The sequence below is a fragment of the Hippoglossus hippoglossus genome, chromosome 23 (genome assembly GCF_009819705.1).
Source record: "Hippoglossus hippoglossus isolate fHipHip1 chromosome 23, fHipHip1.pri, whole genome shotgun sequence".
Classification (NCBI taxonomy): domain Eukaryota; kingdom Metazoa; phylum Chordata; class Actinopteri; order Pleuronectiformes; family Pleuronectidae; genus Hippoglossus; species Hippoglossus hippoglossus.
Window position 1 is genome coordinate 13,372,394 of NC_047173.1, and position 14,724 is coordinate 13,387,117.

General features: G+C 42.2%; 1 protein-coding gene across 3 annotated transcripts; it reads left to right on the forward strand.

The window, feature by feature from the left end:
• The first annotated feature begins 1,644 nt into the window (after nucleotides 1-1,644).
• epyc (epiphycan) lies at nucleotides 1,645-14,405 on the forward strand. 3 transcript variants are annotated; one of them, XM_034578227.1, is made up of 10 exons: nucleotides 1,645-1,948; nucleotides 4,466-4,664; nucleotides 9,857-10,025; nucleotides 10,360-10,851; nucleotides 11,124-11,336; nucleotides 11,968-12,099; nucleotides 12,327-12,485; nucleotides 12,580-12,782; nucleotides 13,317-13,412; nucleotides 13,953-14,405. In XM_034578227.1, the coding sequence occupies exons 2-10, from the start codon at nucleotides 4,473-4,475 to the stop codon at nucleotides 14,121-14,123; spliced, it is 1,827 nt and encodes a 608-aa protein (XP_034434118.1). In that variant the 5' UTR covers nucleotides 1,645-1,948; nucleotides 4,466-4,472; the 3' UTR covers nucleotides 14,124-14,405. The 3 variants fall into 3 exon arrangements, with proteins under 3 accessions (XP_034434118.1, XP_034434119.1, XP_034434120.1); XM_034578228.1 differs by having other exon boundaries at nucleotides 10,360-10,812; XM_034578229.1 differs by lacking the exons at nucleotides 10,360-10,851; nucleotides 11,124-11,336; nucleotides 11,968-12,099.
• The last annotated feature ends 319 nt before the right edge of the window (nucleotides 14,406-14,724 follow it).

The following is a 14,724-nucleotide window of genomic DNA, read 5'->3' on the forward strand; positions in this document are numbered from 1 at the left end:
GTATGTGAATATCTTAATGATAGTGACTTAATGTCATTATTGGTTTTTTTAGCAGGAGGCAGAACCTATGAATGCATAGGGAAATATATCTTTGGGTTTTTTATCTGCTGTTTCAGGAAAACCTTTCCTTTATATCTGTAGACTTGAAGCCAAACAAATGTTATTGTGTTCTTTTAACCTTAGAACATTATTCTGTTCTACAATTATGAATATGTACTGTAGGTAATTTATTTTTATTTAATATTGTTTGAGAAAAATTGTCCAAAAAATGCAAACATTTTAGAGTCCTGTCTATATTCATGGCCAATATTCCTTAATGTTTTGTATGCAAAAGAATGCCAACACTACTTTTTAATTCTGGTCATTATTGAATAACCAGAATTAGAGGAGCAAGAGATTCAATTTTAATTATCTTGATTTGAATAAAATTTCCAAAAAGGAAAATGTAATTTTGTCCTTTTTTATATCTTTCACCAAAATGTAAATTATTTGGTAGAAATACTATTGACAATCGGGTGTTTTTAGCCACGTCACTAAAATGTTTTTTTTTCCATTCATTTAACATTTTCTATGAATTACCGGACTTCCATTACATGAGTAAAGTAGCCTTGACCTAAATGTTGTGTTTGTCTGTCTTCACTCATTCACACCTCTTTGGCCTATAAAACAACATAAATAGGAAATAACATGCCCAGATCACCTTCACACCTTCTACTCCCAGTCAAGTCTCAGGTCTTTTCAACACATAATCCATGTTTTCACTGACACAAACATGGTATCCCAGCTCACTGTCAATTATCACATGAATTCCCAGGCTCTGTACAATGCACTCTGTCTTATACTGTGGGCATCAGTGACTGGGATAAGACATTTGAGGCCAAATTTCATTTAATTCTTTGTCTTTTTTGAGAATGTTTGGCAGAAGAAAAGCTCTGAATATAAACCCCAGCCTATGTAGCAGGTGCAGACCAATTTCTGGCAGTTCCCCTATGTCCTTTTCCCCTCACTCATCAAAAGGTCTCAAGTTACCATCGGAGTGAGAGGAAGAGGTGGGCAGGTTGAACGTTGTGGCCAAATAAAGCAGACAGGCTGAAGCTCGCCAGCAGCTTCCTGTGTGTCCATTCTTTTCCTTCCATCAATGGACACTAATGACAGATTGAGTATGTGCATCTCTTTGAATTCATCTGTGCAGAGTTTGAAAAAGAACCACGTGCCTTGCTCCGACCCCAGATCAGCCCATTGTCCGTGAAGTCAAAATATGTGATCCCTCAACTGACTGCAGATCTGCACATTTAGCCAGTGACGGCGCAAAGAGAAACCAGCTTCAACCAAAGAGGGAGGGCAGAGGCCTTTCCTCCAAGCGGGGACTTCCTCTCAGCTCCATGCTAACACGGGCTCCTGACAGAGATCCCATTGTGTACAAGCCCCCCCCCCCCCCCCCCCCCCCCCATACATGAAAGCAACACATGCCAAAGTTTCAAGTCGCACAAATATTTCAGTCTGATTGAGTCTTATAAAAATAAAGGATACTCTTGTAAAGGACAAAAAGGTATTTCGTCACTGGGGGGGGCCTTCGCTCTCTCTTTCTCCGTAGGCCTGGTGTGTGTGCTGTGTGTGTGTTTGAGAGGGTCCTGCAGGCTGGTGTTCAGTGTGGGGTGGGTGCTCTCCGAGTGACCAAAAGCAATCTGCTCTGGTCCAATCAGTCTCAGTGCCTACCTTCACACATAAGCGGCAGGGCACTCAGGTCTGCCAGAGCACACAGACCTACACACACCAACACACTCGTCACATTCACACACACACACACACCTTTCACACACTTCATACACACACACACACCCTCCCTCTTCAAGGCACCCTGCGCGACCTCTCACCATTGGCCAAGTCCCGGAGCCCTCAGCATCTCCATCACGGCTGAAGGGACCATTCGGGAAAGCAGGAGACAGAGGTAAGTGTTCTTGGTGCTATCTTCACGCTGGCTCAATGGCTCTGTGGTGCGGGGGATTAGACGGGCAGGCAGGTTTAACTAGCCCCTCCGAAACATGCTGCTAGTGGGGCTTTGCACTGGAGCTTCTGGTCCATTGGTTGGAGATGCAGCTGTTGATTTTCACTCAGGGGTTTGCTGTGGAGGGTTGCAGGTGTCTGCAATGTGAATGTGTTTCTTATCCTAAAGCAATGATGGTGATTGTTAAATGTTGGCGGGTGGTTTTATCAGCTTCAGTAGATTCAGGTGTCCAACAGGTGGTTTGGATCTGTGACAACTAATGACTTATTTTTCATTTTTTGCACTTTCTTCTGCCAGTTTTACTCAAAATACCTCCTTCCAATTTAGGGGAAAAGTGATTAAAATGTTTTGCTTGTTGTTAAAAAAGTTTTATAGATCCCCTCTTAAATCAGAAACAATTTTTCTCTAACCACGTTAAATTCTGTGTCACCTGCCTTTTGAAAATACCTGTTAACTTTTTATGTGAGACAAATGTACCAGTTTCCTCTGCTACAAGCAGCAAAGGGACGTCCGTCATGTTTGCTTGTGGCTTTTGAGGGAAAAAGGTAGAATCGGTGGATATCTGGAATGCCCAACGTGGAGCCAAGCATAACACAGAGGTAGTCCGGAGGCTACACTCATACACACACACACACAGTTTTCCACACACTGCACACTGTGATGGCCTGTATAAAAGCACACCTCTGTCTCCAGCATAGTCCTTCTTTCAGTATAGACATGCTGCATTTCTCAGGCTCGTGACAGAAAGTCAGTTCACTGGAGATGCTGGACTCGTCCGTTTTTCAGTCTGATGCATGATATTCACGTGAAAGTAAAAATAAAGAAAAACTGATTTGCATCGTTAGTCTATCGCTCTCATTTCCACAAAGATTAGATTGACGACTTAAATAACTCAGGGATGGTGTGTGCTTTTTAAAAAAAAATCTGTCCTCATCCTAAAATAGCAGCACAGTTTTCTCAACTTTCTCCCTCTCTGAAAAGATAGGTGTGTTAAGACACAGTGTGTGTCTGTGAGAGGATGTGTCTTTCCAAGTGTGTGTGTGAATGTGTGTGTGTGTGTGTGTGTGTGTGTGTGTGTGTGTGTGTGTGTGTGTGTGTGTGTTTGACTGCTGAATGAAGCTTTTCCTTGCAGGCGTAACTCACTGCCATCCTGTCCACAAACCTCGGTGGAATTTGGAGTTTGAGTGCTGAGACATGCAGCGACCGGGCCTCATAAAGCCCCTCTGTAAAGGGCGAGGGGTCGAGTTAGCTTAGAAACCTGTCTCTCCCTCTCTCTCTCTCTCTCTCTCTCTCTCTCTCTCTCTTGCACTCTCTCCCTCAGTCTTTTTCCTCACTCTCTCCATCTAACCCTGAGGGCCAGCGTCTTGTCCACCTCTCTCTCCATCTTGCTCTTTTCTCCTCTTCCTCCCTTCCCTCGCTCTCCATTTCTCTGCCCAGGCCTGGAGGACTTTCTTGAAACTGCTTCAGGGCCTGCAGCGATGTGGCTACACCTGCCGTCAGTGTGCTGTGAAAATTCCCCACTCTCAGATCATCTTTCCCCAGTCTAATATCTGGGATGCAGCTTATTAAGTGCTAATTAAATATACTAATCCTATCACAGCTTCACAGTTGTTATTCACATTTTTTAAACTTAGTCAACCTGGCTTAGCTTAGCAGGGAAATGAGCTACTATCCAGGTCAAGCCAGCAGTTAGTAGATCTACACTCATACCGGCTAATTTTATATTCCTGTAGAAGAGGAACATCTTGCCTGTGCCCTCACTTCAGATTTATCGGCCAAGAATCTTGCTGCAGGATTCTGCCAAAGCCTTTTTTAGTATGATTGGAAGAAACAATCGAAACCTCAGCCAAAGACACAGGAATTCAAACAGAGCTTTCTCAGGGTTTTACTGGAGAAGGAGCAAACGCAAAATCTCTGCTCCTCCGAAAAATCCTAAAAAGGCCGACAGTAGATGTCTAATAGAAGTTTAGCTCTGCAGAATCAAGACTACGTCCCCATGGTTCCTCATCAGATCAGCTGTGACTTCTGACCTTTGACATGCCACAGGAAAGCAGCGATTTAAGCCAAGATGGCTGCTCCCTGGAACAGTGAGCGTCCGGCTCAGTGAGGCGTGAGGCCCTCATACTCTGATCTCTTCAGCTGTCTGCACCTCAGTAATGAATTCACCAACCTTAGTGACCCAAAGTCAAGCCCTGATCTGTAACAATATAGAGATGCTGTACTGTCAATGGAGCCAATACCAGAGAGACCCGTCCTGTTGAAGTGCACCGATGTGGAACTTAAATCCTCAGCAGCAAGTTTAAAGCTGATTATCTGAATTTGTTGGTGAAAGTTTGCCACGTTTGTTCTTACTTTTCAATTATGTGTTTTGCCAGTAACATGGGAGAAATAATAAAAAATAGTGAATTGGAAATAAATGATGTTCCCTCCTCGATCTTACCTCCCTCTGTCCGTGTCCAGGTGGACGATGAGGATGCTCGTGCGGCTCGTGTTGGGACTCTTCGTCCTCAAAGCGGTGGTGGCCAGCCCCAGATTTTCCCGACAAGCGGACTTGGACTCATACGACGGCGCCAACTACGATGTGGATCTAGACAATTTAAATTTGGAGAACCCGGATATCTACGACTACGAAGATGGGCTGACAATTGATGATCCTCTGGTGAGAAACTGTACAGGTCCAAGACCATTTCAGTGATCCACTCTGGATTTATTTCTGTTTTCCTGGGATCATTCTATGTTGCCATTTATCTTTATTTTTTGCTCACCACCAAAAGGCAGACCAGGATATCTATGATTCAGCTGCTTAGGAGACAGATATAATCTTTGAGAGAAGGTGGAGACCAAAAACGGAGCTAAAAGAGAGGACTTACAGTCACCGGGTGGCTTGAAACATAACTCCAAATGAATGCTAATATGAATGATTTAATAGGCAACTGTTTGCTAACAACTTTGCTTTATCTTACAGGTGATATAATATGTCGGGTTGTGCTTATAGATTGTTGCCCAAAAAAAGTTTGACATGTGGAGCTGACGTAGGATTTATGCAACTTTTACCAGTTATCAGTTTAGTTGTTTGACATTACACACAAATATGCTCAATATCTTGATCTATTTCTGGAAACCTCGGGGGTGACAGACAGATACAAGCTGCCTCGAATTCCTCCGAAATCCAGATTTTCTTCAGATTTCACAAATCACAGCTGTGTTGGTGTAATAACTGGCTGGTTTTGATCTGAGGTCACCAGGTTCAGGGAGCAGACAGGCACCATGCTGCTACCAACAGGAGCCATTTGGAAAAGGGACAAACCGCTTTACAGCTTTACCCCAAATACTTCACATTCATACCTTGGACAGGCTCCACTCTAACTTACATGCCCTGGAGTCCATCTGGGCATGGAGAAGTTTTATTCCTGGAATCAAACATTATTTATGGGCATATTTTTTATCTTGTTTTTTCTATCTTTTAATCACGTCAAATTCAGAAATGTTTGCTTATGCGTGGCCAATTCTTAAAATCCCCAAATTGCTGCCAGAGTGTGTCAGGAAGGGTTACTAACGTGATAAATGGATTCGGGAAGTTCACTCTCTTCAGATCTCAATGAGTGTCATGTGGCACGCCTGCAGGGCATGCTGGGACGGCAAGATGTTTCATGTTCCCATTTATACTTTTATGCAACGAGGAAATTAAGCTAAAGTGATGTCAAATTGGCACGAGGCAAATGGCCCCATCCACATCCACATAGGATTTTCATGCTTCCTTTGAGTTAAACGTGATGTGGATTGCACTCACACAACTGGAGCTGTCCCACAATGCATTGCAGATTTGGCAGAGTTGTCGAGATGTGGTGGTACTGAGAACATAAAGCATAAAGTCGTAACCCACAATCTTTTGTCCCGAGTTTGAAATGTTTGACTTCTGGTCTGCAAATCTTGTGCAGACATGACAGAGCTCACTGTGGGAGAGTTGTCATGTGTCGTGGGGGGAATGGTTTTGATAATGTGTCTCTGCTTAACACGCCTGGATGTGACACAGCACGTTGCATAAGAGTCCGTGGGAGTAGAAACGTTCGAACTGAATAAACACACATTTATACACGCAGATTTGAGACGGAGCCGAATGCAAAGATGTGTCTTTTTGTTTTGTTGACAACTTATTTAAATGTGAGACGACAGAAGGTTGCTTGAGATTGAAATGGTTCCATTCACATGTCAGATGTCGGGGTAGAAATGAAGCGATGATAAGCTCCCTGCCTCTGGAATGCTGAGTCTTTACTTTCCACATCCAGCTCTTTGTTAGTGCGTCTCCTCTTTCCCCTCGAGGAATGAGAAGTTAAGGCTCAACTACGATGTTATGTAAGCAAGTATCCTCAGATCTGCCGCATTCAAAAGTCCCTGCAATTGCTTTAATCGCAGACTTTAGGTATATTTATCCATCCTTCGTTTGACACAGACTTTCTGTCTTTCGACATGTTTCCTTGAGTCAGATAACAACTTTAGAACTAGGTGGTTTTGTTCATTGCAGCTGGTACCTTGAATTTTGAACCTTTGTTGTACAGATGCTGGAGAAATTAACATTTACTCCTGTAAAATATAGATTCTATACAGAACTTCTGTATAGTAGAAAGTAGTTATTTTGTGAGCCTACTGTGGTTCTTCATTTAAAAAAAACATAATAACGATAGCTTTATTCATATAGCACCTTTGAAAACAGTCTTTACACAGTCCTTCACAAAGAGGACAACATGAAAATAAGAAAAACAAAACATGAAAGGTAACAAGTATTTAGCAATAGCATTTAAAATTCAAAGGCACGAATAAAATTATACAAAGTACACTAAAAGCCTAAAGCCATTCGGTAAAAAGTAATTTTCTTAGAAATGATTAAAAAACACACAAAGCCTTATCTGAAAAGTTCATGATCTTTATCTCATATAATCTTGTCTGTTGATTTACTCAAATATGGAGAATTTTGTCCCTGTATTTGTCTTGTTGGGAGACAGATGAAAAGATTGACACTACTGTCATGACTGTGCATTACACATGAAGCTACAGCCTGCAGCCAGTTAGCTTAGCAAAAAGAATGGAAACAGGGGGAAACAGCTAGCCGTGCCATGTCCACTCAAAATCTGCCCACCAGCATCTCTACAGCTCACTATTCAACTAATTTACCAGATGACCAGAACCCTTCATCCAGGCTGATGCTACTTTTGGCTGTGACCAGTATTTAAGCAAATCCTTCTGTCGTTCTGTCGCTTGTAAAAGATGCAGCTGGTGAAGCAACTGAATTTCAACTGACTGACATACAACATACAACATACAGCATACAGCATACAACATACAGCATACAACATACAACATACAACATACAGCATGCAACATACACAGCAACAACGTATTGATGCTCAGATTCAGCGTCTCTGCCTGTGCTCTCTGCGTTCCCGTGCAGTTTCCAGATTTTTCTGTATTTTTGGTGGCCAGCCTCTCGCCTCTTCTTTTCCCTCGAGTGTAAATGTTTGCTTTTGGGAAAGGGGGGAAATGAAGGGGAGGGCTGCAGTGAGCGAAGTCTGTGCAGGACATTTCAAAGGCCCACCTTGTTGTATCTCAAACTGTGCCTGTGCCAAGCTTTAACACTGCTGAATATCTCTTCCCCACCTGATTTAATGTGTCTACGTTGCCCTTTTCGAATCACTTCTATTTGTCTGACTTCGTTCATCTGGACGTTTATTTACTTTGACTTCTCCCGGCTTATTGGCATCTGATCACTTTGGTTGAAAGTGGCTGAAAAGACTCAAATATGGATTCTTGCAGCTACCATGTGTGTCTTGGTTCCACAAGGACCATTCCCTTTTCTGAGGGTTGAGTCAGACTCATTGGACGTGAGAGAGAGTCAGGTATTACCTGTGCTGGTGTGTGGGGTTTCAGGGCCCTCGTCTGGACAATAGTGGAACTGCAGGTTTAGTCAATAACCCAAATATTATAGGAAAAAAATGCAACGACTTTACATGCATGAATAATAGGAGATGCAAATAACTGGACCAAAAGCACTGTCATTCATAAACATTGCTTGAGTTGTCTTTTAATTGAATCCCTAACATAAAGCCTATTGTATAAACAAAAGTGCTACGCCTTTAATTTACAAAGTAATTTGATATTTATGCAAATGAAGGAAAAGGTAGCACGAATATAGTTTTACATCTAAGTCTTTGGTTTTGGCCTCTGCAGCTTAAAGTTTAGTAAAAGGCTCAAAACAAGGTCTGCAAACACCATCACCATCATCAAAAAGAAAGTAATAATGCTGAGAATTTCTTACCAAATATTAATTTCTTAAACAGATATTTTTCCCTATGATGTAAGGTTGGTGAGACGTTTGTTCTTATGTTAAATATTAAATATACAGGAGATATATGTGCAGAAATCATTGTTGCACTGTGGTCAGCTTCCTACTTTTTCTACCTCGAGTTTGCTGCCATCTAGTAGTGGAGGAAGGAAGTTATACCGTTCATCCTGAGGGGATGGACCAGTGCTGATCTCCCTTTCACAGATGATTCAGTCAGTTAAAGTGTTTTTTCTGTTAAACAAAGTAAAGGAACAATAGAGAGGGAAGGGCAAAGAAAAGCAATATACAGAAATATAATGTAAACTAGCAACTAACTGTGAGTGTAAACATATATGAAAAACAAAGATACACTTTTCCTGTTCAGGGTCAAGGGGGAGGGGCTGCTGCTTACACCAGGGTGCAAGAAAAAATATTTTAAAAGTTTGTCATTAACATTAAAATCTATTTTATGAAAAATATAACATTTATTTATTTATTTTTGCTCATATTGTTTTTTATTATTCTTCCTACAATGGTCCCAGATGTTTAACTATGAATCTTAATTTATGTTATTATTAACTTTTGCTCATGATGGTTCCAAATACATCCTATGATCATGTGACGCTTCGGCCTCAATGACTCAGCTGTAGCTGCTTGTTGGGAATAAATACATAAATACACAAAGTGTTAAATTCTCTGCTGAGTATTGTAACTGTAGATGTTGACGAAATAAAACAAACACTGCGAGAGATTTGGATTCTAAACATTACATTTTCCTGTTTCCTGTTTACTTACTGACCGTCAACACGTACGCACATAAATGCCAGTGTCTGTCTTTTGAGACAACGTCCCACTGGGACCTGAGGCAGAACTCGTGCTACACAACGTTCAACGTTGAGTTGTCAAAGATCTGTGGTTGGAAGCATGTGCATGTTTTAATAGTCATATACTGATGTGTTGTACCTCATACAAATACATGATTCATGACGTTTATTTGTCCAGAGCTGAAATAGATTTTTTTAGGCTTTGCAGGTTTTATCCATCTGCACAGTGTTAATGTCATTTAATCTAAATTTAGTCACTTTCTCAAAACGGTGTTAAGATGGAAAACTACAGAGGGTGTCTTCATAAATGAGGGAAAATCAGTTTTCTGAATACACTTTTAAAAACAACTGACAGACTCTTTAATGTCCAGTCTGTATAATTTGCTCATAATAACTGGTAAATTGATAATAAATCAGAAACTGCACCGACCTGCCCACCTTTAAAACATTAGGGTGAACTTTCACTTAATTATATTGTGTGTGTGTGTGTGTGGAATTGGAGCTTAGCTGTTGATATGTGTATGTTCACTATTTTATTTTGTAATAAAGCTAAATATCTGGTTTTCCCAATGAGAAATAATCACGTTTCCTTACTTCTTGGAAAATTAGCGATCCGGACGAACAAATTAGACCTCGTCTATTTATTTATTTTTATGGTGCTCATTTCTAAAATCTTACATTTTTGACTCACTGCTGCCGTCTTTCCCTCAGATAGAGATTGGAACGCTGGCCCCACCTGACTACAACTACCCCGTACCCGAGGCCTCGCTGGAGGAGCAGACAGAGGAGGAGGAGGAGGAAGAGTTGCCGCTAACACCCCAGCTCATCCCTCAGGGTTCAGGGGGGTCCGGGGTCCTCATGGGCCCAGACACACAGAAAGGTCTGAAAAAGCACAAGCGTTTAGGTTCTGCACACCCAAAAAAACATCAAGTCATTCGGTACAAGCGAGTTCAGGAGGGTTGAGAAGACTCGCTCTTCTTCGGGGGTTATATTTGTGAAAGCAGCCCATAATTAACAAAAAACACAAAACACTAATCTGTCCTCACATCTCATTTTCTGCATCTTCATCAATCATTGTGTCCATGTGCATGTCTTCCATTTAACTGTCTGTTTAAATGTGTCCAATCATTATGTCTCCTTCTACTGAACCTGATTCATGATCCATGTCTGTCTCATGTTTCTGTTTATTAATACCTAATCTTGTCTCTAACAAGAGGTGGAGCTGCGTCTGACGCCCATTGACATCCTTCATGTCTCCGGGGATTTTGGGGGTTCCCTAGGGTCTGGGGCCTCTGGAGCTTCTGGGGCCTCTGGGTCTGGAGGTTCAGGAGATCCACTGGTCTCTGGCTCCTCTGGGGGTTCAGGTGACATTGTCCTAATCTCCGGAGCCTCCGAGGAGCTGCTGAGCTCCGGGGGGTCTGGAGAGTTCTTGGTATCTGGGGACATCTTGATATCTGGGGATTTCTTGGGATCTGGAGATCTCTCAGGGTCTGGGGTGGGATCCGCAACCTCTGGAGCCTCTGGAGACATTGGCTCTGGAGGTTCTGGGATTTCAATTGAACTCCCCCTGGGCTCTGGAGGGTCTGGGGACCAGTCTGGTTCTGGGTTCTCTGGGGATCTCTTGATCTCAGGGGCCTCCGGAAGCTCTGGGGTTTCTGGGGACTCTGGTGAGTCTGGGGACTCTGGAATAACTTTATTATCTGGAGGTTAGTACCTTTACAGAGCAGATGTTGATCTGTGTTGAAATGATCTGTCTCTCTCTGTGATTTATGTTGATTTTTCATCTTAAATTCCATTTAACTGCTTCTTTTGTAAATGTAGTTAAATGTTGATCTTACTTGTTTATTCGTCTAAATGTCGTATTTGTTCATATTCAGTCTTTCTAACAGTGTGAGTGCGATTGATTGGTTAATTGGTTGATTGATTGTCTATCTCCCTAACTGCGTGTCCCCTAACCCCAACCTTTGGCTCTAACAAGAGGAGGAGCTGCCCCTCATTCCCGACACTATCCCCCAAGAGGCATCGGGTGCTTCTGGGGATTTCTCAGGAGCTTCAGGAATCTCAGGGGCCTCAGGGGATACAGGAGTTTCTGGAGACTTAGGCATCTCTGGAGCCTCCGGGGCCTCTGGTGTCTCTGGCTCTGGAGACGCCGAGGTCCCCGAGGTTGTTCTGGTCCCTGACATTGACGAAGGTCAGTATCTACTCTAGCTCTGTGTGAGATACGTTAAAGGAAGTGTAAAAAATCTAAAACTATATCTCACATGCCTAAAAAGAGAATTTATTACCTGAGCAAAGTGCTGAGCCAGCTAGTCTTTATTATGAACATTAGAATATAAGTGATATATGTTTCCTTTAAATAAAACTCCACAGAGTACCAAAATTCTTTAGAACAGGTCAAGATTTATTGTGAAAGCTTTATTTGAGCAATAATCTGTTTTATTCACTTCAAGAACTACTTTCACATTAATGTTTATACCAAGTCCACTGTGATTATCTATCCTGTTATCCCCTCATAGAGCCAAATTATACCACAGACAGATTTGGAATAACTTCCCTTAAAAGTGTTGTGTGTTCTTTTCTAACAATCATGTTTTTCGTACCCACTCAGCAAATCACATTTCATGTCATTAACACCGAAATACATTTTCATTTAACCCCCATTCATCCACTAAATGCTAAAAACACAATATATTAGCAGTGATGAACTGACGATATACTGGATGTGACTTAACCACAGCGGCAAACAGCTGATTGCCAGACTTCCTGTCCATGTCCTACTCATCTAACCTGTTTCTTTAACACCTGATCTTGTCTCTAACAAGAGGAGGGGCTGCTTCCCACTACACCAGAAACCCCTCAGGAGGGTACTGGCGGTGTAGAAGGGTCAGTGAGCTCTGGATTGCCAGAGTCTGGCGAACCCGACGAGCCCGATGAGCCTGTGGTTGACAGACGAGGTCAGTACTGAGCAAGACAGGGACAGAATTCAAAGAGGAATCAAATGAAATCTCTTCTGCGAGATCCTGATAACTTCACTTTGTTTGACTTTGGGGATTAGAAGCTCTTGGGGCTTTGAGGGAGGTTAAGTCCCTAAACAATCGTCCACTCTACCTCCTATTTCGTCATAATTGTCTCTCTCCCTTCTTTTCTTCTACTCCTCCTTCTTCTCATCCATGCACTCCAGGTATGCCCACTTGTTTGCTGTGCACGTGCCTCGGTGGTTCGGTCTACTGTGATGACTTGAAGCTGGACAGCGTTCCACCTCTGCCCAAAGACACCACTCACTTCTATGCACGCTACAACAGAATCACCAAGATCAACAAGTCCGACTTCGCCTCCATGAGTATGTTTCCCTTTCCTTGAATGAAATCAAGTGAATACTAGACCGGGCACCGGCCTTTAGTGAACGCCCAGTGTCTTTTCTCGCCTCCTTCCAGACAAGCTGAAGAAAATCGACTTAACCTCCAACGAGATAACCAGCATCGACGACACGGCGTTTATGGGTCTGCCCAACCTGGAGGAGCTGGTGATCCGAGAGAATCACATCTCCCAGCTGCCTGCGCTCCCCGAGACCATGACCCTGATCGATGCCAGCCACAACGACATCGGCACCAAGGGTCTGCACAGAGAGGCGTTCAAGGTACGTGCACGTTACTGTCCCACACCAAGGCCTTAAATCGTAGGGTTAATCAAGTATCCCATCGATGCATCAATCAGCTGAATATCAGACATAAATAAACACACACTGATTGATTATGGCGGTTATTAAATGTATTATTGATCAATAATTAGGAGACAGAAGTGACACAAAGGGTACAAACCAATAACCACCTGCTGCCTACACAAAGACAGAATAACCTTCTTACATTGGTTTAACAATCAGTTATTGGCCAATACTCATTGCATAGTTTGTCCACCAGGGGGCCCCATGTCCATTCCTACTTCTTGGAGATCCACATAAAAAGAAAAAAAATTTTTTAACATCATCAGTTGATGTGACGGTACAGTATCTGTTTCTGTGATCACGACTCAATATAGAGAACAATGTCGTCGGGAGGCAGATGTTACAGCACGTTCCTCTTTGAAATAATACTTTAAAGGGTTCTGTCATAAATGGTGACATCTAAAGATCAGGGATACTGAAGATCTGTGTCTTTGTTTTCTTTGTCTCCAGGATATGACTGGCCTGCTGTACCTGTACATCACAGACAACCACATCGACTACGTGCCTGTGCCTCTGCCAGACAGCCTGCGATCCCTACACCTACAGGTAGGTCGGCTTTGGCCTCACGTTTCATCGCTCTCCAAAAGGTCGACACTGAAGATGAAATGTTCAAAGCACTTAGGGTTAATCCTCTTTCTATTTCCAAATAGATAGGAAATAAATAGGATAGTCATCTGGAGTAGGATGTGATTATAGGTCTTGTATAAACACACTTAATCGGATGTCTGCTCGTGTTACAAATCAAACACTCACACACCCACGTAGTTTCTGAAATCACCTGTGTGTGACAGCGTGCATAAACTTTAATTATACTTAATATTTATATATTATATATACTTTGATTAACTTAAATCCTTTCAGGTATATTTGTATAGCCCATATTCACAAATCACAATTTGTTTAATAGGGCTTAACAAGCTGCGACATCCTCTGTTCTTAACTTCAATTCAAAACATGATCAGCCGTCGACCCCCTCTGTGCTCCAGTCTCATCTATAATCATCATAATATAATAAATGAAGTTTCATCGCAGCAAATCTAAAACACGTGGATATGTCTCATGCTGTGTCCTCCTCTTATCATGCAGCGCAACAATATTCAAATGATGCACGGGGACACGTTCTGCAACCTGAAAGATTTCAACTACATCAGGAATGCGCTGGAGGACATCCGTCTGGATGGCAACCCCATCAACCTCAGCAGGACCCCGCAGGCGTACGTCTGCCTGCCCCGCATACCCATCGGGGATCTCATTTAAACCACACAGACACATACTCTTGCACGAATGCAACCACATGCACACACCCTTTGTACATATTGACACACAAGACCAAACACACACACACACACAAACACACACACAGAAACCATTTGTTGACTCTTCAAATATTAAGAAGTCAGTCAAACTTTGTGTTGACATTTCATTAACGTCCACAAACACGTAAATTATGAGTCAGACTCTGGTGATCAAGCACATACACACTCTACTGCTCCTTTTTCCTACTGTTGTTCTGACTGCTATTTTCGGTATAACACACACACACACGCACACACACACACACACACACACACACACACACACACACACACACAGTGTTACCATCTCGAAAATTCAATTCCAACCAAGATGCATGTACACACACACACATATTTACACACAAGAACTTTGTCAAAAGCCAAATTGTTCCGCAACTTGATGAAGTGACAACATTCAGAGAAATCAGTTTATTAAAAAAAAAAAAACCTTGAACAACATGTACGTTTCTGTTTATTCTCTGTACAAGACTGGCAAAAGAAAAAAAAATATCTGTAATATTGTTTAAAGATGTTTGTTTTGTAAAAAATAAAAATAATATTAA

Bases quoted from the DNA above. Each gene is read 5' to 3' on its own strand.
- epyc (XM_034578227.1), top strand. From the start codon at position 4,473: ATGAGGATGCTCGTGCGGCTCGTGTTGGGACTCTTCGTCCTCAAAGCG. The intron at 10,026-10,359 runs GTCTGAAAAAGC...GTCTCTAACAAG, and splicing joins GGGCCCAGACACACAGAAAG to AGGTGGAGCTGCGTCTGACG. The intron at 11,337-11,967 runs GTCAGTATCTAC...GTCTCTAACAAG, and splicing joins GGTCCCTGACATTGACGAAG to AGGAGGGGCTGCTTCCCACT.